At 55.3% G+C, this 27,794-nt stretch overlaps 3 protein-coding genes across 6 annotated transcripts; 2 read left to right on the top strand and 1 right to left on the bottom strand.

The window, feature by feature from the left end:
* The first annotated feature begins 1,353 nt into the window (after positions 1 to 1,353).
* Positions 1,354 to 7,846, top strand: SHD (Src homology 2 domain containing transforming protein D). Of its 2 annotated transcripts, none has more exons than XM_059919890.1 (6): positions 1,354 to 2,691; positions 3,788 to 3,893; positions 3,972 to 4,160; positions 5,439 to 5,562; positions 6,687 to 6,806; positions 7,435 to 7,846. In XM_059919890.1, the coding sequence occupies exons 1-6, from the start codon at positions 2,395 to 2,397 to the stop codon at positions 7,619 to 7,621; spliced, it is 1,023 nt and encodes a 340-aa protein (XP_059775873.1). In that variant the 5' UTR covers positions 1,354 to 2,394; the 3' UTR covers positions 7,622 to 7,846. The 2 variants fall into 2 exon arrangements, with proteins under 2 accessions (XP_059775873.1, XP_059775872.1); XM_059919889.1 differs by having other exon boundaries at positions 1,567 to 2,664.
* Positions 7,847 to 8,606: 760 nt separating this feature from the next.
* On the bottom strand, positions 8,607 to 15,807 carry TMIGD2 (transmembrane and immunoglobulin domain containing 2). Of its 2 annotated transcripts, XM_059919888.1 has the most exons (5): positions 15,762 to 15,807; positions 13,746 to 14,105; positions 9,580 to 9,609; positions 9,383 to 9,484; positions 8,942 to 9,049 (listed from the first exon to the last, which is right to left on the bottom strand). In XM_059919888.1, the coding sequence occupies exons 1-5, from the start codon at positions 15,805 to 15,807 to the stop codon at positions 8,976 to 8,978; spliced, it is 612 nt and encodes a 203-aa protein (XP_059775871.1). In that variant the 3' UTR covers positions 8,942 to 8,975. The 2 variants fall into 2 exon arrangements, 1 of the variants encoding a protein (XP_059775871.1); XR_009502701.1 differs by lacking the exons at positions 8,942 to 9,049; positions 9,580 to 9,609; positions 13,746 to 14,105; positions 15,762 to 15,807 and adding an exon at positions 8,607 to 8,833 and having other exon boundaries at positions 9,383 to 9,465.
* A 1,373-nt stretch (positions 15,808 to 17,180) lies between these two features.
* Positions 17,181 to 27,747, top strand: FSD1 (fibronectin type III and SPRY domain containing 1). 2 transcript variants are annotated; one of them, XM_059919887.1, is made up of 13 exons: positions 17,181 to 17,245; positions 18,257 to 18,352; positions 18,517 to 18,648; positions 19,416 to 19,517; positions 20,210 to 20,232; positions 20,403 to 20,524; positions 21,050 to 21,259; positions 24,505 to 24,603; positions 25,410 to 25,569; positions 25,924 to 26,003; positions 27,005 to 27,256; positions 27,360 to 27,448; positions 27,548 to 27,703. In XM_059919887.1, the coding sequence occupies exons 1-13, from the start codon at positions 17,231 to 17,233 to the stop codon at positions 27,656 to 27,658; spliced, it is 1,491 nt and encodes a 496-aa protein (XP_059775870.1). In that variant the 5' UTR covers positions 17,181 to 17,230; the 3' UTR covers positions 27,659 to 27,703. The 2 variants fall into 2 exon arrangements, with proteins under 2 accessions (XP_059775870.1, XP_059775867.1); XM_059919884.1 differs by having other exon boundaries at positions 27,005 to 27,448; positions 27,548 to 27,747.
* The last annotated feature ends 47 nt before the right edge of the window (positions 27,748 to 27,794 follow it).

Here is a 27,794-nt window from a genome sequence, read left to right as displayed (position 1 = left end):
GGCTGACAGAAAACAGGACAATTACCTTCCGTGCTCCCTGGGCAGTCCCCAGGGACGCTGCCTTGTCGCTGATCAGAGAGGGCGGGGTGGGGTGGGGGGTCTGTGTGAGTGCTCTTCAGGAGGGAGGACCGAGTTCAACAGGTTCGTGTGGAGGCCAACTCAGCCAAAGCAGGAAAGAGGAGGGGAGGACATACGGACGCCCCTGCTGCCGTGAGGGGCTTTGCCTCATCGGCTCTGGACCTCAGTTTCCCCATCTGGAAAATGGGGCTAACAGTGGAGGGGAGATGGAGAACCTCTGATTCCACGAAGAGACCTGATGGGGGTCGAATACCACCCCAAGCCAGGCCATATCACAGCATCCAGGCAGAAATGAGCTGCCAGGTGTGTCTCCCCTCTCTGTGCCTCAGTTTCCCCATCAGGAAAAAAATGTCACTTCCTCCTGGCGATCCTTCCTCCAGCTCTCTGAGTTTTTCCTATTAGAAACCCCATTTTTCAAATCAGGAAAGCAAAGCGTGGCCTGCATAGACATTGCCCAGGCCCCACTATTCTTTGGGGGGGGGGTGCGGAGTGGGGGAGAGCTCACAGCAGTGTCGGCTCTGACTTGTGTCTGGTCCTGCCTCCCCTCCAAGCCACACGCCCACCCTAGGGGGCTTGGAGAAGGGAATCTGAGGTTCCATCCTTCCTGACTACCCCTCTCTTACTCTTTCTATTAGGGGTCACTGAGCAAGCCCCCTTATGGGGAAAGAAAGAAAATGTGTTTGCTTTGGAACTGGCCAGCAGCTCCCTTTGCCTCTCTTACTCCCCCCAAATCCGTTAGTGTCCTCGCCCCCTGACAGCTGCAGCTGCCAACAGGCAGCAAGGCCAGGCGAGGCACCTCTCATTTCTGTCCCCCTCCCGGCCTCCACCCCCAGAAACCACAAAGGGACAGATGCCGAAGGCACACTCCAGGCACAGATACCATCTCCTTTCCCCTGGCCAGCTGCCCCAAACCCCTTCCCCCATCCTGCAATTAGTCCCCTGGGGAGAGGGGACAGAGAAGAGCCCTCTTGGGGGAGGGGAAGCCAGAACCCCGTCCCTTCCGTTGCAAACCCCCCTTCCTTCGGCTGCATCAATATCCATTTTAGCCGGTGACCGCTGGAACAATTTCCACACCCCCAATCTCCTGGCCAGTTTCGCCGCCAGATCCTGGTTCAATTTCAACCCTCAATAGTGGTCACGCTCACCCCCTCTGCTGGTCAATTTCACCCCTGCTCGCGGTCAAGTCCAGCCCTCCATTTCCCAGCCAATTTCCACCTCCCCTCCCTCTCCCCCTTCCCCGTCTCAACACCTCTCGCTCTCCGGAGCAAGGTCAGCCCCTGTGGGTTTCCACGTCCCGTGCTCCTCGCTCGCTCCTGCCAGCCTCGGTCCTCCGGGTCACTGTCCAGCCGCCGCGGCCTCGGCCCCCGCGACTCCCGCCCCGCATCCCCCCTCCCTCCCCGGGCAGATGCTCCCCTCCCTCCCCAGAACAGCTGAAGGTCTCAGTCACCTCCGAGGGGAGCGCAGGGGGAGGGCAGGGGAGGGGGCGGGGAAGCCTTGACGTCGCTGCCCGGGACCCGGCCCGGGGCTGGTAGGGGCTGGGGCGTCCGTCTGAGAGCCCCCTCCCCAGAGTCCCACCTCCCGGGCGCGCGCCGGCGGCTGCGGCTAAAGTCTCTCCGAAAGCGTGAAGGGGGATTGGAGATTTTATTTTCCTTTGTGCCCGCGACTGGGGCCGGATCGAGGCGGCCGGGCTGGGGGCCGCGGGATTGGGGCTCCCCCCGGAGCGGCGAGGAGCGCAACAAAGGATGCGCCGCACCGGGGTCACCGTCCCCGCGGCCCAACTTTGCGCGCGGCGCCCGAGTCCCCGGGGAGTCTGCCCGCTGCGCTGAGAACCCAGGCGTCCGGGCTGAGCCAGGGCTTGGGGGCGTCCGCAGGCGGCGCTTCCCCCCCACACCCCCGGCCCCCAGGAGGGGATCCCGGAGCTTCCCGGAGGCAACGGGTGGCCGAGCCGTGCAAGGAGAGCGCGCTGCCCGCGGAAACTCCGCGGATGCCCCTCGCTCTGGCTGGACGACCCCGCGCTCAGCGTTCAGGGCCCTACGGGGCGCCCGCTTCCCCCGCCGTCCTTCCAGAGCCGGGCTAAGGTGCGCTTTTGCTCCTCCTCCCCCTTCCTCCCTCCTCCGTCTCCTCCTTTTTCTCCCCTTTTCACCCTCCTCTGAGCCCAGCCAAGGGTCACACCTGATCTTTCTCCTCCTCCTTCCTCCCTTTCTCCCTTCCTTCTCCCCCTGCTCCTCCCTGGGGACTCTGCGAGGAAGGGGGCCCAGAAGAGGGCATGTGGGTCCTCTTCTGACAGTGGCCAGGTTTGGGGTGACACGCGCTCAAATGGCCAAGTGGCTACGAGACTACCTGAGCTTTGGCGGTCGGAGGCCCCCTCCGCAGCCGCCCACCCCCGACTACACGGACAGCGACATCCTGCGGGCCTACCGGGAGCAGAAAGATTTGGACTTTGAGGATCCCTATGAGGATGCAGATGGCCGCCTAGAGACCGACTCCGCGGGGCCCGGGGACTCCAAGGGCCCTGGAGACACCAAGCACGACTCCCCAAAGCACCGACTCATCAAGGTGGAGGCAGTCGACATGGCCAGAGCCAAGGTCTTGCTGGGCAGCCCCCGGGAAGAGGTGCGTGGCTAAGGCCCAGAGGTTGGGTGACCCCAGGAGACTGGATGGGGCGGCCAGGCTAGGTTCCCCCAGGACTTTGGGGAGCGTGTTTTATGTGTTACCCCAGGGAAAGACCAGGGCACCAGCCGGACACTCCCCAATCCTCCATCCGCTTGGTGGAGTTTGATATCTGCCCCTTTTCACTGCGCAGCGCTGGTTGTCCTCCTCCCTCTCTGACTGGCTTTGTGCCCCTGTCCTCCTGCTTCCTGATTCCCCCCTTCTGGATCCCTCCGCACAGCTTCCCTTCCTCTTAGCAGCTGAAGGGATCTTCCTTAAACACATCTGAGTGAGTCAGTTTCCTGTGGGCACTTAAACATCCTCACCACTACTCTCCACCCTTCCTCTCTTATTACTCCCATTTTACAGAAGTGGAAACTGAGGCTCACAGAAGAGAAGCGACTGGCCCAAGGTCACATGGCTGTAGCTTGTTAGAACTTGAACCCAAACCTGCCTCCAGTGCCCATGCTTTTTTTTTTTTTTTTTTCAGTACTTTTCCTAGAGGATCAGGGGGTTCACCCCAAACCCTCAGTGGAGAGACAGAGAAGGCTTCAAAGAGGGTTATGGTAGGCTGTGTCAGGTAGTGGTTAATGGCACAGAGAAAGGTAGGAGGAAGCAGGGACTCGGGGAAGCAGACAACCTAGGACCAAACACTGCTTCTTACTTATCAGCTGTGTGACCCTGAGCAAGTCACTTGCCCTCTCTATGCCTTGGTTTTGTCATCTGTAAAATGGGGATAAGGTACTTACTGAGTGTTGGTACTACAAGTAAATATATGTGAAGCCTTTAGAACAGTACTGGCACCTAATCATTAAAATGATTGAAGGAGGGAGGTAGGGGTCTGTGTCAGGGAGAATCAGAACAGCACAGAGGAAGAGAGCAAGGGAAGCTCTATCTGCAAAGGCTCGCGGGTGGAAGAGAAAACTACTTGCTTGGAGGGGATGTATCAGATGGCCCAGAGACAGCAGGCAAGAGGTGTAGTATCGCCCAGCAGGGGTATTCAGAACTAGGCTTGGTCCCCCTGAGCCCTTGACTCCCTCCGCTTCCTTTCTGTCTCCAGTTGGAAGTCGACACCGAGTACTCGGACCCCTTTGATGCCCAGCCTCACCCGTCACCCCCGGATGACGGCTACATGGAGCCCTACGATGCCCAGCGAGTCATGAGCGGTGAGTGGGCAGAGCTTGGGGGAAGGTGACAGGGTCCCAGGTGGGAGTGGGAGCTGACCAGTGTCCTCGGCCTCCCAGAACTGCCATACAGGAGGGTGCAGCTGTATGACACTCCCTATGAGGAGCAGGACCAAGATCTGGGAGATGGGCCTCCTTCAGGGTGGAAACCTCGGCAGAGCCGGCTGCCCCAGGAGGATGAACGGCCAGCAGACGAGTATGACCAGCCCTGGGAGTGGAAGAAAGACCACATCTCCAAGGCGTTTGCAGGTGCTTCTCTGACCCTGACCTCTGAATGCCTGCGTCCCTCTATTTCCTGCTCTGGTCACATCCCCTGTTTCAACTTACAGAGTAAATCCCCATCACCTGTCACTTTGGTAGTTTGTTAATTCTCACTAAAGTGTGAATGACTAATAGTCATAATCTTCCCAGGAGAATCTGTAACTTCCTTGGAAACTGAAACCCTATTTATTTATTTATTTATTCATTCATTCATTCACTCATTCATTCATTCCGCACCGCGTGGCTTGCGGGATTTTAGTTCCCCGACCAGGGATTGAACCCAGGCCCTCGGCAGTGAAAGCGCAGAGTCCTAACCACTGGACTGCCAAGGAATTCCCTGAAACCCCTTTCAGAGTGCAATGGAACCTACTCATTCTGCTCAGTATAGTGCAAGAATAGGCTTTGATGTTAGACTAGATCTGGGTTTGTGTCACTTGGGCAAATACCTTTATCTCCCTGAGTCTCAGTTCCCTTACCTGTAAAATGGGGATCATTCTAGTACCTATCGAATAGGGTACTTGTAAATTGAGTTCTAAAGTGCTCAATTACACAGGAGCCGTTGTGGAAGAAGGTAGCATTTCCTGGAGTCAATTCGTAACTGAGTTGGGTAAGCTTGGATAAGTCTCTGAACCTCAGTTTCCTCTTTTGTAAAGAGGGAATAATAAGGTCAGCTTTAAGAAATAAAATAACCTGGACTTCCCTAGTGGTCCAGTGTTTAAGACTTCGTTTTTCCATTGCAGGGGGCGCGGGTTCGATCCCTGGTCGGGGAACTAAGATCCCACATGCTGCATGGTGCGGCCAAAAAAAAAAAAAAAGAAAAAAATAACTTGGACCAGGAAGAGTTGTGCGTACCCAAATCTGCCCCAGAAGTTGTATGACTGTGAGGGAAATTGGAGCTCAGTGTCTCAGTCTACCTGTCTGTGTATTGGGGGTGGTTTTCTACCTCTATGAGTTGGCCAAAATCAGGCAGAACTTCCCACCCACCCCTCTAGCCACACCCCCTGTTCTCTGATTTATCACTCAGGGAACTGCCCACCCTTCCATGCCACCAGATTCAAGAATGACCACACCCCTTTCTTCTGAAGGCTAATTGGTTGCTCGAGTACCAATCCCGCCCCAGCCTTAAGCCCAACCCCTCCTCTTCTGGGTTCTGATAGGTTGCCCTAAGCTGGCACCGCCTTCCTACTGAAATTCCACTGGCTTGCCCCCACCCCACCCTCTTGAGGTAGGCGGGACTTAACCATTTTCTCTTTAAACCTTCTCCAGTGCAGTTTGACGGTCCGGAGTGGGAAAGAACCTCAGGCTCAGCCAAGGAACTCCGGAGACTCCCGCCCAGAAGCCCCCAGCCTGCAGAGCGCGTGGACCCGGCCCTGCCTCTGGAAAAACAGCCGTGAGTGGGGAAGTTGAAGATGGAGTTGAATCCCTCCCTGCCCCACACTAGCCACAGATTCCTTGGGCCAGGGGGGCTGGAGGAACTTTCACTTATTCACTTCATTTAGTTCTTCAACTAATCTTCGCTGGCTTACAGCGCCTGCTGTGGGCCAGACACCCAGCTCGGTGCAAAGCAGAATCAGATGGCGTCTCCATTCCCTCCGGCGTCAGATTCTGGGTTCAAATCCCTTCTCTATCTTTTGGCTGTGTGGCCTTGGGCAAGTCACTTAACCTCTCTAAACCTTGGGCTCAACACCTCCAAGACAGTGCCTGCCTCACACAGAATAAAAGGGGATTTCCTCCCTTCCCTCGAGTGGGGTTTATAAGCCTGAGAGCAAAGAGACAGACATCTTTCTCACCCCCAGGAGATCTTGTGGTGAAAGTGGGAGGAGCAGGATTTTGAAGGGGTCCCAACTTTAGGCTGGGTGAAGCTCGCAAGCTGGGAGAGTCTGGGTGCTCTCTGTGTCTCTCCAGTCTAAGAGCTTCTCAGGGAACTCCCCGAGCCCCCAGAGCCCAGCCCTGTGAGTACCAGGGTGTGTTTATCACAGTCATTCCCAAACCTCTTAGGTGGGCAGTACAGAACTGCCTAATTAACACAAGCACAGGGTATTTTCTTTCAATACAAACAACTGTTTGGTGCTCATCTGTCTTTGACACTTTGCTCCCACTGCTAACTTCTCTTTGAGCACATTAAAGAAAAATATTATGTAACAAATGGTACAGGTGGGTTGGGGATACAGGATGTGGTGAATCTCATGAAAGTGATATGCAAGTGATTCGAGTTGGGGGATTAGGGAGGGGTTGAGGACACTTGGAGACCCAGCTGAGGGAGGCTGTAAAAATCAAGGTCGGGATATGTGCTGAATTGGAAGGAGCAGCTCCAGGTTGACCTGGGTTCAGTTCCCTCCCAGGGAGAACCTTGTCTGCCTGAAAACCAGGCTCCTCTTGAGAAATCCAAAGGAATTTGTCTCACTTGTTTGCCTGAACGTCACAAGTCCTTGAAAGAGCTGTGCCTGCATCCAGCCCCAGGACGTGTTGGAAAGCGGGATTGCCCTTCAGGAGACCTCTGTCCCCACCCCCTAGGTGGTTTCACGGCCCGCTGAGCCGGGCAGACGCCGAGAACCTCCTGTCGCTCTGCAAGGAAGGCAGCTACCTCGTGCGGCTCAGCGAGACCAGCCCCCAAGACTGCTCCCTATCCCTCAGGTGAGACCGCAGTCCCCTGGAGGGACAGAGGGTCACAGGACTGCATGCTTTCCGGAGCAGAGGGGTGTGTCTCCAGCAGCCAGTGGGCGGGACTTCCAGGGCTGATGGACAGAGCTTTCAGGCCAGGGGGTGGGACTTATGGGACCCGTGGGCGGGGCTTCTAGGCCAGAGGGTGGGGCTTCCAGAGAGGCCACCGGCTTGGTTCCGACTGAGAATGAACTCCCTGTCACTGGAGGTATGCAAGAAGATGGAGAGGAAGCCATACAGTAGATCTAGGGCTTGAGTGAGATGGGGAACCAGGGACCCTAGACTGAGGGTAACTAGTGAGGAGCCCAGGACAGGACAGGTAGCACAAGGTGTCAAGAGGTTTGGAGAGAAAGTGCCTTCTGTGTTCCTGGGGAGGGACCTCCACCTGGTAGGAGCTCCAGCCTGTCTTGATAGGGGACAAGCTCGGAAGGCATCCCCGCGGTGTGGAACTAGCCAAGAGCTTGACGCCAAGTGGCTGTTAATCAGAAATATTAGGGGATGCCAACGTCGGGCTCCTGGGGGCCATGAGGGGGTGGCTTTAGGGTTGGAGAGTGTGGGCGGGTCTGGAGTGCTGGGTACCCCCTCTGACCCCTGTCTCCAGGAGCAGCCAGGGCTTCCTGCATCTGAAGTTTGCTCGGATCCGAGAGAACCAGTTCGTGCTGGGTCAGCACAGCGGCCCCTTCCCCAGCGTGCCAGAGCTGGTGCTCCATTATAGCTCCCGCCCACTGCCCGTGCAGGGCGCTGAGCATCTGGCCCTGCTGTACCCCGTGGTCTCACAGACCCCCTGACTGAGCCTCAGCCCCCCGCCCTGGGCTGTGAGGACCCAGATCAGTGGTTGCAAATGGTGGAGGTCTTTCCAGTCCTGGAGGAGGCTGGATGGAGAGACCCCCCTGCCCCTCCAGGCTCTGGGTCTTCATCAGAGCCGCCCTGCTCAGCCTCCTTCTGGGTTCTACGGATCAGAATTTTGTCTCGAAGCCCTCCTCTGGCCTGGAAAATAAATAAGTTATTGTGTGTTTCAAGTGTCCTTTCTGGGAGGTAGGGATCTCAGCCCCTCAGAAGGGAGAGTGGAGGCAGACCCTTGGAGGGGGAAGAGCATCCCCAGCTCCTTGTTTTGGGGATGGAGCTGGGGTTGGAGCCTGAATGGCTCACAGGGAGGGACCAGAATTCAGAGAGCTGGAGACAGGCAGGGAGAGAGAGGCATGGAGGCAGATAAAAACCCAGAGACAGTGGATGGAGACCAGCAGATTAAAAAGATGGAGAAACCGAGGGGGCGAGGCTCTCAGGCCAACCCTGCCCCCACGCTGCCCCTCCTCCCTATCACGGGTGGGCGGGCGGGCGAGCGGGTGGGCGGGCAAGGGCTGATGCTGCAGAAAGGACATCTGTCCCCATGGAAACAGCAGAAGTGGGGGAGGGGAGCCAGGCCCAGCTGATGTCACTTCAAGGTGACAGTCGGGCAGGAGACCCCGGGGGGCTGATAAATGCCAGGAAGCCCCGATCTCCCCCCGCACCCAACTCCAAGCCTGCCTGGGGGAGAGGGAGATACCAGCTGGGGAGGGGGGTGCGTCCAGCTCCGGGCACTGTTTTGAAGCCAGGGGCATCACTTCTCTGCTAATTGGACATGTCTCTCCAAGGATAAGAGGCGGAAGGCTTGCGAGTCGTCAAAGAGCCCCCTCACCACGGTGGTCCTCTGAGACCCCCCTGATGACTCCTCAGATCTCTTTAGCACTCCCAAATTGCCACAAATTCTGGCTTTGCTTTCTTCATGAGCCTTTATTGGGTGTTCTGTGGGCAAGGGAGAGGTCCAGCCTCATAGAAATGAGGAGGGGGCGTGTCTCAGGATGAACTGCTGGACTTGGTGATCCTCTTGGAATAAGTCACATCTTTACGTAGCTGCTGAGGGGTCCTCTCTGGGTCTCTGGGGGTTCTGATTCGTCTTCCCACTTCAAGGAATCCTCTTGGCCTTGGCTGCCCAGAGGAGCCTGGGCCAGGAGGGACTCCAGCTGCAGAGATGGGGTGACTGGGCCTGGGGCTGGAGGAAGATTTGGGAGCCAGAGGCCGCTTGGGGGTGGGGGGCCAGGGGAAAGAGATCGAATAGAAGCTTTGGCCCTTCTGATTCTTGCTGGAGATGTCCAGCACCTTCCCCTACACAGGCCATGCCTCACTCTTCCTTGGAGCCCTCCGGGGCTGGTATAGGGCATTGCTGTAGAGTGGATTCCCTGCCTTGGAAGGAGGGGGGTATGACACCAAGAGGGGAGAATCACTTAAGAGAGCCTGGCCCTCTCCAGCCCACTTTCTGGAGGCTTTGTCGATGCCTCTGAAAAACATGGGTGTAGGGGCCAGCCTTCCCCATCTATTCCCCTTCTCTGCCTCCCAGCCTCACCCTCGCTCCTTCCAAAAGGGGCAGGTATCAAAGTCAGAAGGGTCTGCGTTCCATCCTTGTCAAGCAGCTGCAGTTCCCGCCTCCGCCACGCGGGGGCGGGGTCGCCAGTGGATGGCGGTGCTCGTGGGAAGCGTCCGCCCTCCGAGCGGCTACCTGCGCGGTTCCTTACCTGCGTCTCGGTTCCGGCAGCGGCGGCGGCCCCAGATCCAGGCGCCCAGAGCGAAAGCGGCCACGGCCACGGCCCCAGTCACCAGCAGTGCGAAGGAGAGCCCTGGGGAGGCGGTGGTGGTTTGTGGGCGGTCTGACTGGGGGCGGGGCACGGGGGGCGGGGCGGGGCTGGATGAGGGGCACGTGGGCGGAGCTCACCTGAGAAGCTCCAGTTCAGTAGCCAGCCATCTGCCGAGAAGAAACCTACGTCTCAGGGGAGCTCACGTTCGAGTACAGCTTCCTGCACCCCTTCACGGTAAGAGCCCCTCTACCCCGTGTGGGACCTCAGGGTTCTTGCCCCTGCCATGCTGTGTGAGTTCAGGCAGGGATTTGCTCTGAACCTGTTTCCTCTTTTGAAAAAAGGATACTAATCATTCCTATCTTGCTGGGTTATTGTGAAATAACTGCCAACGGGATTTTCTCATCATGAGCTCCATCATCCCCACCATGAGCTGCACCACCCTTGTCATGAGCCCCATTGCTGCCATCATAGGCTCCACCGTTCCCATCACAAGCCTTATCATCCCCACCCTTAGTCCCATCACCCTGAACACGAGCTCCATCATCCTCCTTTTGAGCTCCACCATCTTCACCAGGAACTTCACCAGCACCACCACGAGCTCCATCATCCTGACCATGGGATCTATCGTCCACATGGCTCCTGTTTTTTGAGCGTCTACACTGTGTCAATCCCAAGAAAACTGAGCCTCAGAGAGCCTGAGTCACTTGCCTGGAGTCACACACCCAGGCAACAGCTGGGCCCTGCTTTGAACAAAGGCGTTTCTCCCCTCAGCTTCCCTCTCCCTTCCCTGTTTCAGAAAGAAAGGAAAGGAAAAAAACCAAACCAAAACAAACAAACAAAAACTTACACGGGCCTGAATTTTTGAGTCTTGCTGAATAATCAGCATCATAGACACAATAATAACCACTTATGTTTGCTGAGGACTTACTATGTTCCAGACCCTGCAATAAACTCTTTAGATATAATCACTTTAAATTCACCTAATCTGATGAGGAAAGCACTATTAGCTGAATTTTGATGACTAAGGAAACAGGCACAGAAGGGTCAAGTCACTTGCCCAAGGTCACACAGCAAGTGAATGGCAGAATGAGGATGTGCTTTCAGGTCTGTATAACTGACATGAACCCCAGCCAAAGGCGCCTTCTCCTGTGACTAAGACGAGACCCAGAGCCCCCAACCCCTTCATCTTGCAGGTTCTAAAATTGGCAGTGGTCCCAGGGTTCCAAGCAGCTGTTCAGTGATGGGGAAGCCAGCTGTGGGGAGCTGGACCTGTGCCCGCTCACTCTCGCTCCCTTACAGCTGCCAACAACTCACAGCCTGGTGCCTCTGCTACCCTGCCTCTGCTAATTGGTAATTGGCCCCCTCATCACTGGAGGGGTGGGGGGCAGGCAGGACAGCCATAACACACCGCCCCGGAGGCAGGCAGTGGGTGGGTCCTGCCAGCTGGAGAAAAATGGGCGTCTCTTGGGTCTGGGAGCCCGGGTGGTCCTTCATTCTGCCTGATACAGGCCAGGCACGTGCCCAAGGCCCTCGGGAACCGCCGAGAGAGAGCAGGACCCCATCGTGTCAACCTGGGTCTCCGGCCCCTATGGTTTGGCCTATAATGGGGTGTCATGCAGAGTGGGGAAAATGCATGAGGTGGGCTCTGGAGAAAGCTGGCTGCATCCCTGGCTTGTGTGTGTGGTTGGATGTGTCTTGGCCCTTGCTGGGCCTCAGCTTTATCCTCTGTAAAGCGAGGCAGCTGGCTTAGCTGATCGGGAAAGTGACTTCCAGCCTTGAGAGTCCATGGCTTTCTTTTTCGTTTATTTGTTTGGCCGCGCCACACGGCTTGTGGAATCTTAGTTCCCCGACCCACCAGGGATCAAACCCGTGCCCCTGCAGTGGAAATGCGGAATCCTAACCCCTGGACCCCCAGGGAATTCCCGAGAGTCAATGGTTTTCAATTCTGGATTCTGGAATTCTAGAATTTTCTGCTCCTACACACTTTGTGATTGCAAAATTCTAAGAGTCTCTCTGGGACTCCCCTGGTGGTCCAGTGGTTAAGAATCCATCCTGCAATGCAGTAGACACCAGTTCAATCCCTGGTCAGGGAGCTAGGACCCCACGGGCCGCAGAGCAACGTAAGCCCATGCACCACAACTAGAGAGCCTGAGTGCTGCAACTGGGACTTAACGCGGCCAAAATATAAATAAATAAATACTTAGGAAAAAAATTCTAAGAGTCTCTCTTTTTAAAGTATTTAAGACGGGTTTCCCTGGTGGTGCAGTGGTTAAGAATTCACCTGCCAGTGCAGGGGACACAGGTTCGAGCCCTGGTCCGGGAAGATCCCACATGCCGCAGAGCAACTAAGCCCGTGTGCCACAACTACTGAGCCTGTGCTCTAGAGCCTGCGAGCCACAACTAGTGAGCCCGTGCGCCACAACTACTGAAGCCCGCACGCCTAGAGCCCCTGCTCCGCGACAAGAGAAGCCACCACAATGAGAAGGCCATGCACTGCAAAGAAGAGTAGCCCCCGCTCAGGGCAACTAGAGGAAGCCTGTGCAAGCAGCAAAGACCCAACACAGCCAAAAATTAATTAATTAATTAATTAATTAATTAATTAATATTAAAAATAAGTAAATAAAGTATTTAAGACTACAACTCTAAGATTCTAGAATCTTCCATTCCTTTATTTCAGTGTTTCTCAACTTTTTTCATTATCACTCCCCTAAGTAGACTTTCTAAGAACCTTAATTTGTTCCCCGATGAAATGTTAATACCACAGACATTCTGTAACTCTGTTTATGGGCTGTCTGCGTATCGATGCTTTGTACATAAAAAGAGTAAGATTTTCTTTGCTCCCAAGAACAAATTTTTGCCTCCTTAGGAGTGACAGTCCCATGCAGAACCTATGCTGTAATTCTCAGAGCTTAGAATTTATGTCCCTAGGATTCTAGGACTGCAAGATTCTATCTTGTGGTTTGAGATTCTGGAATTGTCCTCGGTACCATAGAAATGTGTCCATATGTTGACCAAAAGACAAGTTCTAGATTGTTCACAGCAGCCTTATTCATAATAGCCAAAACCCAGAAGCTGCCCAAATGGTCATCAGTAGGAAATTGGAATGATTGGTGGCGATGGAGGCCGCTCTGCAGCAAGGATGAGCCACTGCTCCACGCACCAACATGGAGGAATCTTCCAGACATCATGTTGAGTGAAAGATGTCGGAGACAGAATATACTCTGTGAGTCCATTTAAGTAAAATGTGAAACCAGTTAAAATAGATTTATGCTGTTAGAGGTCAGGATGGTGGGGTGGGCGTGAGGATGGCATCTATGAGGAAGCAGGTATGTGTGTTGAGCATGGTGGTGGGTACACAAGTGTGTTCAGGTTGTGAGAATCCATTGCTGTGGTTTGTCTACATCCCTCCAAAATTCATATGTTGAATCCTAACCCCCAATATGATGGTAACTGGAGGTCGGGGCCTATGGGAGGTGATTAGATCATGAGGGTAGAGCCTTCATGAATGGGATCAGTGCTCTTATAAAAGGGACCCCAGGGGACTTCCCTGATGGTCCAGTGGTTAAGACTCCACGCTTCCAGTGCAGGGGGCACAGGTTCGATCCCTGGTTGGGGAACTAAAATCCCACATGCCGTGCGGCATGCCCCCCCCCCAAAAAAAGGACCCCAGAGAGCCCCCCGGCTCCTTCTGCCACGTGAGGACATAGCTAGAAGGTGCAAGCTATGAAACATGAAGAGGGTTCTCACCAGAACACAACCTTGCTGGTGCTTTGATCTTGGATTTCCAGCCTCCAGAATTCTGAGAAATAAATCTGTGGTTTATAAGCCACCCAGTCTGTAGTGTTTTGTTATAGCAGCGGCCAAACAGACTAAGACATCCATTGAGCTGGCCACTTACAGTGTGTGCATTTCTCTGTATGTAGGATGTACTTGAATAGCATGTTTTCTGGGATTGTTTTGAATCAGAATCCAGAATTATATATATTCAAGGGTTATTATAATTGTAATATCTTGGAACAGGGCTCAGCAAATACGGCCCATTGCCTGTTTTTTTCAATAAAGTTTTATTGGCATCCAGGCCCTCCCATTCCTGTAGGTATGCCTCTGGTGACTTTCATGCTGCAACGGCAGAGTGGAGTCGTTGCAACAGAGGCTGTCTGGTCTACAAACTTCTTGCATCTGCAGACTTTCTGTTCCTAGGAATCTGATTTGGAGAATTTATGTTTCTAGGAGTTTGAGATTCTAGAGTTTTAAGATTTCTAGAAGTTCCAAGTCCCCGGCTTGCCCGCACACGCTCTCATACCTGTCTCCACCAGGAGCTGCGTCCCACTGCCCTGGGCCTCCTCCAAATCAGGGATCTCCACGGTCGCCCAGCACACGTAGAGCCCACTGTCGTTGAGGCTCACGTGGTCCAGCTTCAGGGTGAGATTGCCAGGCGGCTGCCAGGAGAGCCGGCCCCAAGGCCCACAGACATCCACGGTGAGACTGCCGTTGATGATGTGTGTCTGGCACAAGATGTCACCATCCTTGGTCCATTCGACGTGGAGCCGCTCCCAGGCCTGGGCCTGTACCACCTGGCAGGCCAAGGTCACCTGGCTGTCCTGCCTCACCTGCAGCAACTTGGGTGCCTGCTGCACACTCAGGCCTGTGGCTCCTCGCAGGGCTGGGGGACAAAAGAGGTGAGTGAGGCCTTTCTCAGTGTGTGTGAGTGTGTGTGACTTACTGCATTACTCAGCCCACAGGGGTTAGGCAGTAAGAGTCTGAAAGCTTGCTGTCTGTGTGATCTTTGCAAGGTTCTTGCTGAGGCTCAATGGCCTCATCTGTGAAATGGGGATAAGTCTCTTGGCACTTGCGAGATTTCAAGGTGGACTGTATGACGTGTCCTGCTCTCAGCCACACAAATATTGCCTCGTGTGAGCCAGACCCTGTCCTGGCCACTGTGGACACAGACACAGAGGTAACTAAGACAGAAGTCCCTACCCTTGCGGAGCTGAGGGTCTGTGGGGAGAGAGAGACACTGGAAGTCGTGAAATGAGAATCCTGATGGAGGAGAGGAATGGGGAGTGGCAACAGGGGATAAGGATGAAGTGAGAGGATCTACTTATAGAGGATGGTCAGGGAAGGCCTCTCGGAGGAGGTGACATTTGAACAGGGATCTGAATGGTAAGAAGTAGTCAGCCGTGGGAAGGAAGGAAGATATGCAGGAAGAGCACTCCAGACAGAGGGAACGGGCCGTGCGAAGGTCCTGAGGCTGGACCGTGCCTGGTAAGTTGCAGGAACAGTGAGGAGGCTCTGTGGCTGGAGAAGAGCTAGCCAGCGAGAGGAAGTGGGAGCCAAGAAGTCAGCAGGGGATGGCTTTTTCAAGGCCTGCAGGCCATGGGAGTGGGGTGTGGTGGAGGTACCGAGGTGGGGGTGGGGAAAGGGGAGCAGTTTAGTTTTTAACCTAAGTGTGATGGGAAACCAGGGGAGCAGGGAGGAAATGTGGTCCAATTTAAGTTTTAAAAAGATCACCCTGACTGCCATGCTGAGAACAGACTATGCCACAGGGAGATCAGATGAGGCCAGGAAATGAGGGTCCAGGAGACCAGTGATGGGGGCCGGACCCTGGAAAGAAGTGGTCAGAGTCTGAATAGATTTTGAAAGCTGCCCCCAGAAGAACTACAAGAAGAACTGAATTGAGAGAGAGGGAAAGAGGGACAGTGGCAGATTTCCAAGGTTTTAGCCTGAGGAACTTTGTGAATGGTGGAGGCTTTGGGCCAAGATGGGGGATACCGAGGGAGAAGCAGGGCTGGAGGGGAAAGAAAGAGTTTGCTTTGGGCCATGAGAAGTCTGGGGTGTCTGTTAGACACCCCTTCAAGTTCCTGGTCTTTGGGGTGCAGTTGTAGCTGACGCTAGAGAGAGGAGATCCAGGGAAGGGTATTCCAGGCAGAGGGAACAGCAGGTGCAAAGGCCCGGAGGTGGGATCAAGCTTGATACGTTGGGATAAAAAAAAGAAAAAAGGAGAGAAGAGTCAGCAGGCTGGCCACGGGGGAGAGAGGGAATGCAGAGGAGAGAGGAGAGGAGAGAGATCAGCGGAGCCAGGTCACGCAAGGCTCGTACCCAGGTCACGGTGTGAATTTTATCCTGCGCGCCCCTCTGCGGATCCTTGCTAGAACCCTCCAACCCTTGTAAAGTTCTGAGTATCAGGGAGAGAGACGGGGCCTATTTAGCAGAGCAGAGAGACTGAGGTTTCGAGGGGCTCTGGATAGGAGGGGCAGGAAGCTGGAGTGATGGGTCACAACAGGATGGGGGTAGAGGGGAGGGAGGCCCAAGTACTCACCCCAGAACTGTGCCAGGAGGACCAGCATCGTGCCCAGGGAACCCATTCCTGGCCCATCAGGCTCCCCTCTCCCAGCTGGCATCCTGCCGCCCCCTCTCCCCCTCCTACGTGACAGACTTCCTGTCACAGAGACATACGTGACACTCCACCCCCACCACAGAGGTATATGTGACACCCGGGCAGCCAGCAGACGTCCGGTGGCCACTGCTGCTTGGGGCTCCCCTTCCTGTCACCTCCTGCCTCAGTTTCCCAGAAGTTTTTTTCTTTTAATCTGTAAAGCAGTCTGCGTATGTGATGGAGATCATGTGAGTGAAAATCCCTCTGAAAGACTATATAAACACACCTAGGCTGGGGGGGACACATTGAAGGGCAGGTGAGGCAAGGGGAGGGGAGGGGAGCAGGTGGCAGAGGCCTGAGCAGGGGACAGAATGGCAGAATCCCAGCCTCAGTTATTTTGCCCCCAAGATGTCTTCCTTTGGGGTTCAGAGGAAGGGATTTCTGCTAATGGCTTTGAGTCCCACGGCAGGTAGGGTGGCTCCCCTGTCCCCACAGCCTGGGGAGAAGTTTGGGGGCCCAGTCGAGGGGGTTCACAGACTCTGGACTTTCTCCCAGCCCTGCACCCATCACCCCACAGCCGGCAGTACCCACCCCGCAGGAGGAGGCAGACTCCTAGGCCTCAATGTCTCACCCCCAACCACAGTGTGACCTCCTTTTTTTCAACCAGAAAGAAGAGGGTCAGTGTTCTTGGCAGAATTGTTCCTGTCAACCACAGGGAGGCCCCTGCGGTGGCGCTCTGCCCACACTTCCCCAGGAAGTGCCTCCCAGCCTCCTCCTAGCCCTATGGATTCTGGGCAGGCAGAGAGGCTTCTGGAGGAGATGTGAGAGCCTGGGGCTTTGTGGGGTGCATAGGAGTTCAATTGTGATTTAGGGAGGGAAAGGCGGCATTGGAAGCTGAACATCTGCTTGGGCAAAAGACTTTGGCTTTTCAGTAAATGTAAGGCGTGAGTAGTTGCGGGGGGCAGATCTCTGGGCCAGGTGGAGGTGGATTGCAGTGGAATTCCAGTTTGAGTGGCAGCTGAGAAGTTGTGTGGGTGAGAGAGTGGGGAGACTGAGGCACTAGGAGGACTAGGGGTAGGCTCAAGGCCACACGGCAGTCGAACCCAGGCATCCTGCCTCCCAGTTCCGGGCTCTCTCCAGCTCAGACATCATTAGCAATGTCGCCTGGTACGACCCAGGCTCTGGGGGTCTCGGTTCTCGGCGACCCTAGCGCAAGAAGGACTACATTTCCCAGCCTGCCGCGAGGGAGGCGCCTGCGTCCTGCGGCCAGTGATGGAGCGCTGACTGGGGGCGCGGCGGCGGCGGCGAGGGCTCGGCGGGCCATTGGCTACCGGCAGCGGCAAAGGCAGCTTGGGGACTAGAAGAGCGAGTGAGACCCGCGGGCCTGGCCGGGGACAACCTAGGCTGCGGCCATGGAGGACCAGAGGGTAAGACCGGGGCGGGGCGGGGCGGGGCGGGGCCCGCGGGGCCCGCGGCGGGGGTAGACAAGAGGAGGGGACCAGGTGATGCCGCAGCTCCCTCCCCGCCCCCCCGCCCCAGCTGCTCTGCGGACGAAGCCCCACCCCCACCGCAACCGCGCCCGGATCTAGCCCCCATTCTAGACTCAGCCCCCCTACCCTCGCCACAACCCCACATCATCTTGGCCTGGGTTCAGGCACATCCCCTCCATGTCCCCCACGCCCTCCCAGTACCCCGGACCCAGCCTTGACTCCATCCCCCACGCCTTCCACCCGGATTGCGGACCAGGTGTCCCGGCCCCCGCCCCGCGCCGCCTCGGAGGACGCCCCGCCAGCTCAGCACTGGTGACTCCACCAATCCCGCGCCCCCAGGAAAAGCACCCGTCGGAGGCCTGGGTTAGGGATACAGGCCCCAGCAACATCCTCCCACGCGGCCTCCTTCCCTCCCGCATCCCCTCCTCCAGGCCTCCTTGCCTTTCTCCACTTACCTGGCCTCTCTAACCCTTCCTCAGGTACCTCCTTTCTCCTTGCTAATCCCTTTTCCCAGCGGATCCCCTTCCCCAGATGAGCCCATGTTCTGCAGGCCTCCTTTTCCTCTGGGGCTTCTTTCCCCAAGCTAGCCCCTCACCCTGGATCGTGCCCTGCCCTCAGGATATAGGTACCTGGTTGAAGGCTTTGTGCTCAGGCAGACCTAACTGGGGCCCAGGGTCTGTCCCTTCCTGAGAAGCTCTCTCAGAGCCTCAGTTTCCTCCCCTGTGAAATGGGCACACGCAGGGTGCCTAATGCCTGCCCGCTCCCTGAGGGATGTAGGGCCAGAGCTCCGCCCAGGGCCTGCTCTTGGTGGATGCCCAAGCTCATTGGCACAGCGGCCCCCGCATCCCCTCCCTGTATGCCTGGAGGACAGAGTGGGGAGCATTCCTCAAGTCGGGGAGCCCGGCCAGGCTGAGGGGCTTAGCTGTGCGCACACTTCCCTGGGGGCAGGAGGCTCTGCGGAAGATCATCACGACACTGGCTGTGAAAAACGAAGAGATTCAGAGTTTCATTTACTCCCTCAAGCAGATGCTGTTGAACGTGGAGGTGAGGAAGTCGCCCCCCAGGAGGGAGGGAAGGGCAGCCATACGAGCTAATCTGCTGGTGTCCATGGGACTCGTGGGCCTGGCTGCCACGGCCAGGCCTGTTTCCCCGTCTGACCACCGGCTTTGACAATCCTGGCCGTTCTGACCCCACAATGTCTCTCCAAGGCGAACTCGGCCAAGGTGCAGGAGGACCTGGAAGCCGAGTTCCAGTCGCTCTTCTCCCTCCTGGAGGAGCTGAAGGAGGGCATGCTCATGAAGATAAAGCAGGACCGTGCCAGCCGCGCCTACGAGCTGCAGGTGTGTGTGTGGTGGGCGGGCTGGGGGGGGGGGCTGCTCTCCCGGACCCCCGCCCAGACGCCATCCCCCATCTCACCCCTCCCACACCCAGCCCAGCTGGCCTTAGCGTCTTCCTCCAAACCTGCTCCTCCTCCCGTGCCCCTTCCCAGAGATGTCCCCAAGTGTCCCCGGTGTCCAGAGCCAGCCCCTCTAGTGGTGTCGGCCACACCTCCTCTTTTTCCTGGGCTCTTCCCAGCCTCCTCCCTGGCCATGACCTATTAATGCCCCACCCACCTGCTCTCCTTCTTAATCCCCTCTCCCATCCACCCCTCCTCTCCACTGCTGCAGCCCCACCCGTACATCTGGCTATTCCTCCCCACCGGTCCTCACCCAGCGCTTCCAATTTCTCAGCCCTTCCCACTGGTGCCCCAGATCTGAGGGCATCACCCCTTGCCAAACACCCCCTGTGACTCTCCTGGGGTCCCAGATTCCAAGCTGGGGTCGCTGGAGCTGCACCAGAACCTCCTGGGCAACCTCCTAACACCCCAGATTCCCATCCCTTGGGGGATGTGGAGCCCTGGGCTTAGGTGTGGCCTGGGCATGTGCGTTTCTAAAGAAGGGATCCCCAGGTGGTTCTGATGCCCTGCCCGCAGAGGGCCAGCCTCCCTCTCCCACCTGCAGTTGGAGAAGGGCATGGTACCCTGGATCCCGAAGGCGGTGGGGAGCCCCGGGAGGGCTTGAGGCAGTGGAGTAAGGTGTCTCTCCTCTCGGTGCCGTGGCACCTGCAGAACCAGCTGGCTGCCTGCACGCGAGCTCTGGAGAGCTCTGAGGAGCTTCTGGAGACGGCTAACCAGACCCTGCAGGCCACAGACCGCGAGGACTTTCCTCAGGTGGGTGCCTCGGAAGCCAGATTGGTAGGGCTGCCAGATAAAATACAGGACCCCCAGATACATTTGCCTTTCAGATCAACTACGAGTAATTTTTTAGTATAAGTATGGCCCATGCAATATTTAGTCTAAGTACATCCCAAAGATCACATGGGACATACGCTAAAAAAAACAATTCTTCGTGGTTGATCTGAAATTCAAATTTAAGAACAAATAAATTTTTTAGTATATCTCATGCAAATGTTTAGTATAAATATTTCCCAAGTGTTGCGTGGGACATGTTTACACAAAAATACCTGTCCATTCTTTATCTGAAGTTCAGATTTAACAACGAATAATTTTTTAGTCTTAGGTCATGTGCGATATTTAGTATGTGTGTCTGAAATATTGGATGGGACCTACTTATACTAGAAAATCATTTCCTGTTTATCTGAAATGCAAACTTAACTGGGCATCCTATAAAGTTTTTATTTGCTAAATCAGCCAACTGTATGTACTGGGTACTGGGCGGGAGGTGGGGGTGGGAGCCTGTCTTTGCCCCCTATCCCTTCAGGGCACAGCCAAGGTTTTCTGCCCCAGTGTTGGGGCACTTTGCCACATAGATGCCTGGCTGGGCCTCAGTCTTCCTATCTGTATACTGGCTTTCTGACTCAGTCAACACAATTCTTTGGATTTTATTCTGTCCCTCTTTCTAGGCTGCCAAGCAAATCAAAGATGGGTAAGATGCTGGGACCTGGCTCCCACCCCATTGCCCCACCCCTGTTGTGAAGGTGGGAATGCCCAGGTGAGGGTCCCTTGGCCCAGAGCACTGGACAGGAACAAGGGGGAGGGGGTCCCCTACACACACCTCGGAGAACCAGGCCTAGGCGTCCACCTCCTTCCCTGCAGTGTGACAATGGCCCCCGCCTTCCGGCTGTCATTGAAAGCCAAGGTCAGCGACAACATGAGTCACCTCATGGTGGACTTTGCACAGGAGCGGAGGATGCTACAGGCACTCACGTTCCTGCCTGGTGAGAGGGGAACTTGCTGGAGGGCCAAGATTGCAGGGAAATAGCCCGGGAGTCTGGGGGGCCCTGAGACAAGGCCTAGAGTAGGGCTGACAGCCTTTTGTGGAAACCCCAGAAGGCCCTGCCCTGGGGTGGAGCCCTGAGAATTCCCACCCCCAGTGGGTGGAGCCATGAGGAAGCCCCACCCTGTGGCAGAGCCCTGAAGAAGCCCCACCCACCAGGGGTGGAGTCCCATGGAGGCCACACCCCCAATTGGTAGTGTTCTGGAAATGTTCTACCTCTAAATGGTGGAATCCAGAGAAGGCCCAGCCATTTGTTGGTTAAACCCTGAGAAAGCTCTTCCCTACCCTCCACCCTTTGAGGAGGTTCCACCCCCAGGCCCCACAACCCAGAGGGGCCCCGCCCCTAATCCTGGGATCTGGAGGACACCCCGCCCCCAAGAAGGTCTATTATGTGGGCGGGGTTACAGCAAGGCCCGCCCCTGCAGGCGCAGCACCCTGACACCCCTCTCTGCTCTGTCCTGGGCAGTGCCTAGCGCCCCTGTGATCGACCTGGCCGAGTCCCTGGTGGCCGACAACTGTGTAACCTTGGTGTGGCGCATGCCGGACGAGGACAACAAGATTGACCACTACGTGCTGGAGTATCGGCGGACCAACTTTGAGGGCCCGCCCCGCCTCAAGGAGGACCAGCCCTGGATGGTCATCGAGGGCATCCAGCAGACAGAATACACCCTGACCGGTAAGGGCAGCTCACCCTTCCCCATCAGTCAGCCTGGGGCTCATGGACGATCCTCAAGGCGCGTGGGGCGTGAGAGCAGCCGGGCTGGACTGATGGGGAGTAGCAGAAATAACAATAATGGAAACGATACTGGTGACAGCCACTGTACCGAGTGTTGAGGGCTTACTATGCGCTACGCATTTTACCCACGTGTAATGGGCATGCTTATTATCACCATTTTACAGATGAAGGAACTGAGTGAGGTACGGGGAGAGAGGGCCTCCTCCATCCCTGTCTTATCTCTATGATCCAGCATTCGTTCATTCATTCATTCATTCATTTTGACTGAATGCCTGCAGGGTACCAAGCACCATCCTTGGAGTAGTGGGGGAGCAAAGTGGGTGAAAATCCCTCCTCTTGTGGACTGGTGTTTCGGGGGCTACCCTCCCAGGATTGGGGGATTTCCTTGGCAGTTATAAGAGAGCAGAAAGCCTGGGGGAATCCATCCAGCTGGTAGGGGAGGGTCTGAAGGAAGATAAAATTAGGGGTCCCTAATGAGTTAAGAAGCCGTCCTGAGCCAAGGGAAACCCTCAGGGGCGGGGAGAGTCTTGCTGACAAGATAACTATCACCAGGGCTCTTGGGCTGTAATCAGCCTGCTCCTTATCTGTAATCAGCATTCATGGTTAATAATGAGCATGCTAATTGCAGGAAAGAAAAGCCAGCAACCTGCAAGAGGGCCTGAGAAACTCTTGGCTTATCCTTTGCATGGGAATCAAAATAAACACATCCCATTTTTTTCCCCCAGTCTTTTTTTATTGTGGTAAAATACACATAACATAAAATTCACCATCTTAACCATTCTTAAGTGTACAGATCAGCTATTCATTGCGTTCATGATGTTGTGCTACCATCCTCCCCACCATCCATCTCCAGAACTTTTCATCTTGCAAAACTGAAACTCTGTCCCCATTAGCTTTGTTTGTTTGTTTGTTTGTTTTAACTTTTTGGCCACACCACACGGCTTGCAGGATCCTAGTTCCCCGACCAGTGATCGAACCCGCACCCTCGGCATTGAAAGCTCAGAGTCCTAACCACTGGACCACCAGGGAAGTCCCCCCTGTCCCCATTAGACACTAACTCCCATTCCCCTCCCCGTAGCCCCTGGCACCCACCATTCTACTTCCAGTCCTCATGACTGTTACTACTCTAAGTACCTAATATAGGTGGAATCACACAGTATGTCTGGCTTATGTCACTGAGCATCATGTCCTCAAGGTTCATCCACGTGGTACCCTGTGTCAGAATGTCCTTCCTTTTTTAAGGCTGAATGATAGTCCCTTGTGTGGCTATACCCAGCTTTCTCTAGTAGTGGCAGCTTACATAACTAGAATTCAATACCAGAACCAGAAAGCTGACACGGGTACATTCTGCAGTGTTGATTCACTTTTCACCAGTTTTACACGCACTCATTCGTGTGTGCCTGTGTAATCCCATATGCAATTTTATCCCACGTGTAAATTTGTGTAATCACCACCACCATCAAGGTGTGGATCTTCTCTATCATAGGCTTCTGGATGCATCCTCTTTACCTCTCTGGCCTTTTCCAAAATCCATAGTGAGCGAATTCCTCAGGGCAGGAACTTGAATCCCTCAAAAGACCTGCGATATTCAAGATAATGATGAATTCGCTCACCTATGTAAATAACCTATGTGGTTATTTGCAGTCCATCTACTCTCTCGTTGATTGTTTGGAAGACAGGAAGGTTTTGGTTAAGTGTTTATAACTTATATTCCTTGACCCATCTCATCCTCATGTGAACCCTGCTCAGTGTTGGGGATGTGATTGTTGGGTTGCAGAGTAGGAAACTGAGGCACGCACTGTCAAAAGTCAGATGGGTTCATGATTCTGAAACCAAGCCTCCTGGGTGATAGTCTTAGCTCTGGGGCAGTAGATGGCGCTGCTGAGCAAACCACCTTACTCTCAGAAAAGGGGCTTCAAGGAAGGGTGAGGCAGTCTGGGTGGGCACCTGGAGGAGGTTAACAGCCAGTCTGAGGCCCAAAAGAGAAGGGGGCGGGGGGAGAACAGACTTCCAGGCAGAAGAACAGCCTGATCAAGGGCTCAGAGGCCAGAACACTGAGCCTTTGTGCCTGGAACTAGTTAAGCTTGCAGAGGGAACAACAACTGTAGGGAGAGGGGAGAGGAGGAACGGGGGCTTTACCCTGAGGGCAAGGGGATCTACGGGAGATTTCAGAGCAGGGGGTACTAAGTGTTGTTTGGGATGCCCAGAGAATGGGCACCCTGTGAGGAATGCCCAGGAGGCAGCTGGACATGTGGTCTGAGCTAAAGGTTGGGCTGTGAGTGCTGTGGGTGGAGAGATGGTGTCTGAAGGGTGAGAAGGGGACAGTCAGCAGAGTGAGGTGAGCAGGGGTTCCAGACTGAGGCACCCATACATTTGAGGGTATGGAGGAGCCTGCAAAGAAGGCCAAGGGGGAGCAATCAGAGGGGGCAGCCAGGAGAGGGCAATGCCGTGGCTGCCAAGGAAAGAGAATGTTCCATGAAGGAAGGAGTGGTCAGCCAGGAGATCCTGAAAGATGAGGATTAACCAGGCCAAAGGAAGGAGAGGGAGTGAGGCAGCTGAGAGAGGGGGTGTGGACAGCTCTCCAAAGAGGTTTTGCTTGAGGGAGAAGACAGCTTGATGGTTGCTTTTATTTTGTAAGATTAGAAGAAATTAATAATATTTTTTTTAAATGATAGAAATGGAGGGTAGGATATATCCTAGTAGTATGGAAAGTCTTTAAGGAACCAGGCATGGCTAGATCCAGGGGTTCCAGCAAATGACTCGCTCATCTCTGTTCCCGACACTCGTTGGCTCTAGGGGCTGCATTCTCAAGGAGGCTTGCCAACGTGCTGGCAAATTTTCTCAAAAGGAGCTTCCTCCTAGCTGGCCAGCCCAGACGACAGACAGAATCTGCTCGTTATAATACCAGAGTCCCAGGGCAGATTCTGATTGGCTAGTTTGGGTCATGTGCCTATCCCTGGACCAATTGGTGTGACTGAGCCATAAAGCATCCTGATTGGCCAGTCTGGGTTGTGGGCAGAGCCAAGTGATACCCCACAGGTGAATGAGGGCAAGGATGGTTTCTCAGGGATGTCATTTATAAGATACTCCTTAGAATGAAGGGTGGTGGGATTACTGTGGGTCACAGGGGCCTCTAATCTATTGCTCAAAGTGTACACAATGTTGATTCCTCTGTTGTCTCGTAGGTCTCAAGTTTGACATGAAATACATGAATTTCCGTGTGAAGGCCTGTAATAAGGCAGTTTCAGGCGAGTTCTCTGAGCCAGTGACCCTGGAGACACCAGGTGACTGGCTCCCACCCCTGCCCTGGCTGAGACACCATAACCCCTTACTCCCAGGGCCCCAGGGACTGGTGTCTGAGGAGAATCTTCTAAGCAGGATTCTATGACCCTTTTTGCCATGGTTGCCAGGAAGCTCAGTGCTCGGTCCACAGTAGCTTCCTTAGCCTGAGTGTCTGGTATAAACTTGGTATTGTTCTTTGCATTTGCAGTTGATCCCATTATACCTGGATGGTTGGTTTTTAGACACACACACACACACACACACACACTCTCTCTCTCTCTCTCTCTCTCTCTCTCTCTTCCAAAAAATGGCTAAGTGTGCTATAGAATTGGGAATGGGATATCAGTACTGAAGACAGATTTGTTAGCCTCCCACAGTGACACCTTTGAATGTCCTGATAGGAAGTCCTTTTGCAATCTTGCTTAACTCTGTCATGCTGTAGCCCAGCCCCTTTCCTGGGATTAATCCCCAGTGGAAGCACAGGGCAGCACAGTGGTTTGAAAATGGCTTCAGACCTGGGATACCTTTAGGCAACAAGCCCTTGGTCTTCACTCCTCTGGCTACATGTTCTGCCCTCTCCACTCTTCCCCATCTTGTCTCTTGGTGTCTTTCTGCCTGTTGTCTCTGTATCTGTCTGTCTCTGAACCTTTGTCCGTTGGTCTCTTTTGCTCTCCCTCTGTCTTAGTCTCTGTTTCTTTGTGTTTTTCTGTTCTCTGTCCCTGTCATGGTCTGTCTTGGTCACTGTCTGTCTCTCTCTGTGCCTCCGGGTTTCCCCATCTCTGTGACTCCCACGTCTGCCCGGCCCCAGCGTTCATGTTCCGCCTGGATGCATCCACATCCCACCAGAACCTGCGGGTGGATGATCTCTCCGTGGAGTGGGACGCCATGGGCGGGAAGGTGCAGGATATCAAAGCTCGCGAGAAAGATGGCAAGGGGCGGACGGCGTCTCCCGTCAACTCCCCAGCCAGGTAGCCTGCCCTCTCCCCTCCCTGAGTCTCTGGTGGAGGAGATCAAGCTGGACATGGACACACAAAGCCCAGTGTGCTCAAGGCTGGGGTGGAGGGAGGGATGTGGAGCTGGGGGGACCCAAAGAGTTAATGAAGGGAGAGGAGACTTTGAAATGGGTTTTGACGGTTGAATAGGAGTTTTCCAGATGAGGAAGGGCACTGGTGTGTTCTGACACGAAAGACCCTGTGTATGAAAAGAACCTTAGACAGTCAAGGAATGATGAAAAGCTCCTGGTGGCTGGGGTGGACCAGGGAAGCCCTCCGATGGGAGAGGTGAGTTCTGAATTGAGACTTCCCCTTCCCTGTCGCCCACAGAGGTACTCCATCTCCCAAGAGGATGCCCTCGGGTCGTGGGGGACGGGATCGCTTCACAGCTGAGTCCTACACGGTGCTGGGTAAGGAGGAGGGAAGATGGGAGGAGGGAGGAGGGAAGATGGGAGGAGAGAGGAGAACTCTGGGCAGGGCCTTGATGGGGGGTGGTGGTGGGAGAGAATTCCTTTGGCTGGGGAAACTGAGGCAGCTATCAACAAAGCTTCTGTGGGAATGGTCCCAATAATGTGTTATTGTGACACTGGAGGAATGGGAAGATTTGGGGCTGAGGGATTATTGGGGGGAATCAGAGCTTATGGATGCTTTGGACTGGGAAGTGGCTGGGCAGGAGGTTGAGAGGGGATTTCCTGGGGTCTGTGGAGTAGCTGAGACTCAGGGAGTAGCTGGAAAGGACAGTTGCCTGTGGAGCAGCCAGGTTTGTGGAGGAGCTGAAGCAAGACAGGGGCTCGGGGAAGTGGCTTAGGGTGAGTGGAGGAGCCAGAGAGAGTTGCTGGGTCTGAGAAGTGGAGAGAATGGCTAGGATGAGAGGAGCGGTTAGCACCACAGGACTGATAGGATCCTGTGAAGGAGAAGCTGGAGTCCAAGGAGGACCTGGAGTTCAGGGGAATCACCACTGTCCAGAAAAAAAAGCTTGAAAAAGAAGCCGGGGTAAATGAGGAAGCCAGTGTGGTCTGTACTTTGTGGCAGGTGGCGGCGGGGAGGGGACAAATTTAGGGAGTAGCTGGTTTCTGGGAATGAGTGAGGAGAAAAGCTACCATCTGGTGGGGCAGGAGTGTTGTGCGGAGAAGCTGCAGCTCAGGAGTAGCTGGATCGGGGAGTAGCTGAGGTGGCAAGAATCTGGATCCGGGTCTGGGGAGGATGTGGACTCAGGGAGTAGCTGAAATCTAGGTGAGGCTTGGAGAAGATCCAGACTTAACGAATATCTAGGGACGCCTGGAGTATCTGGAAGGAACAGCTGAGGACCGAGCAGTCTCTGGAGGGAATAGCTGGGCTCTGGTTGCCCCTTTGTGAAAGGGCACCCGGGACCCGATTCTACCCAGTCCCCCCTGCCCGCTCCGCCCCACAGGGGACACGCTGATTGACGGCGGGGAGCATTACTGGGAGGTGCGCTACGAGCCGGACAGCAAGGCTTTTGGCTTGGGGGTGGCCTACCGCAGCCTGGGCCGCTTTGAGCAGCTGGGCAAGACAGCCGCGTCCTGGTGCCTGTACGTCAACAACTGGCTGCAGGTCAGCTTCACTGCCAAGCACGCCAACAAGGCCAAGGTGCTGGACACCCCCGTGCCCGACTGCCTGGGCGTGCACTGCGACTTCCACCAAGGTGACTCCGAGCCCCCGCTGACCTCTCCGGCCACCCCTGTCCGCCGTCTCTCTGCCCAAACCCCTCTTACCGGTCCCCCTGTCCCTCTTGCCCTCCACCCCAGGCCTCCTGTCCTTCTACAACGCCCGCACCAAACAGCTGCTGCACACCTTCAAGGCCAAGTTCACACAGCCACTGCTGCCGGCTTTCACGGTGAGGCCTCCTCCACGGCCCAGGGGTAAGAGCGGGGGTGGCGTGAGGGCTGGCTTCACTACGGAGCCTCTCTGTGTCCCCCCCGACGCCGTCCCCCAGGTGTGGTGTGGCAGCTTCCACGTGACGGCAGGCCTACAGGTCCCCAGCTCTGTGCGCTGCCTGCAGAAGCGGGGCAGTGCTACCAGCAGCTCCAATACCAGCCTCACCTAGGCCTCGGGACGGCCCCTCAGCCGGGCTGATTTTGGGGGGACGCCTCCAGGCCTCGGCAGTTTCGGCTGGGCACCCTCCTCTCACTTGCTGCTTGGAGCCTTAACTCCTGATGGGGGTCACCAATGGGGAGCGGGCA

This window comes from Balaenoptera ricei, chromosome 3 (genome assembly GCF_028023285.1).
Source record: "Balaenoptera ricei isolate mBalRic1 chromosome 3, mBalRic1.hap2, whole genome shotgun sequence".
Lineage (NCBI taxonomy): Eukaryota > Metazoa > Chordata > Mammalia > Artiodactyla > Balaenopteridae > Balaenoptera > Balaenoptera ricei.
This window is presented reverse-complemented; position numbering and strand designations above follow the sequence as displayed.

Bases quoted from the DNA above. Each gene is read 5' to 3' on its own strand.
- SHD (XM_059919890.1), top strand. From the start codon at position 2,395: ATGGCCAAGTGGCTACGAGACTACCTGAGCTTTGGCGGTCGGAGGCCC. The intron at 2,692-3,787 runs GTGCGTGGCTAA...TTCTGTCTCCAG, and splicing joins TGGGCAGCCCCCGGGAAGAG to TTGGAAGTCGACACCGAGTA. The intron at 6,807-7,434 runs GTGAGACCGCAG...CCCTGTCTCCAG, and splicing joins GACTGCTCCCTATCCCTCAG to GAGCAGCCAGGGCTTCCTGC.
- TMIGD2 (XM_059919888.1), bottom strand. From the start codon at position 15,807: ATGGGTTCCCTGGGCACGATGCTGGTCCTCCTGGCACAGTTCTGGG. The intron at 14,106-15,761 runs GTGAGTACTTGG...TTTGTCCCCCAG, and splicing joins CCTCCTGGCACAGTTCTGGG to CCCTGCGAGGAGCCACAGGC. The intron at 9,050-9,382 runs GTAAGGAACCGC...CTTCCAAGGCAG, and splicing joins CTGCCGGAACCGAGACGCAG to GGAATCCACTCTACAGCAAT.
- FSD1 (XM_059919884.1), top strand. The intron at 21,260-24,504 runs GTAAGGGCAGCT...GTTGTCTCGTAG, and splicing joins GACAGAATACACCCTGACCG to GTCTCAAGTTTGACATGAAA. The intron at 25,570-25,923 runs GTAGCCTGCCCT...TGTCGCCCACAG, and splicing joins CCCGTCAACTCCCCAGCCAG to AGGTACTCCATCTCCCAAGA.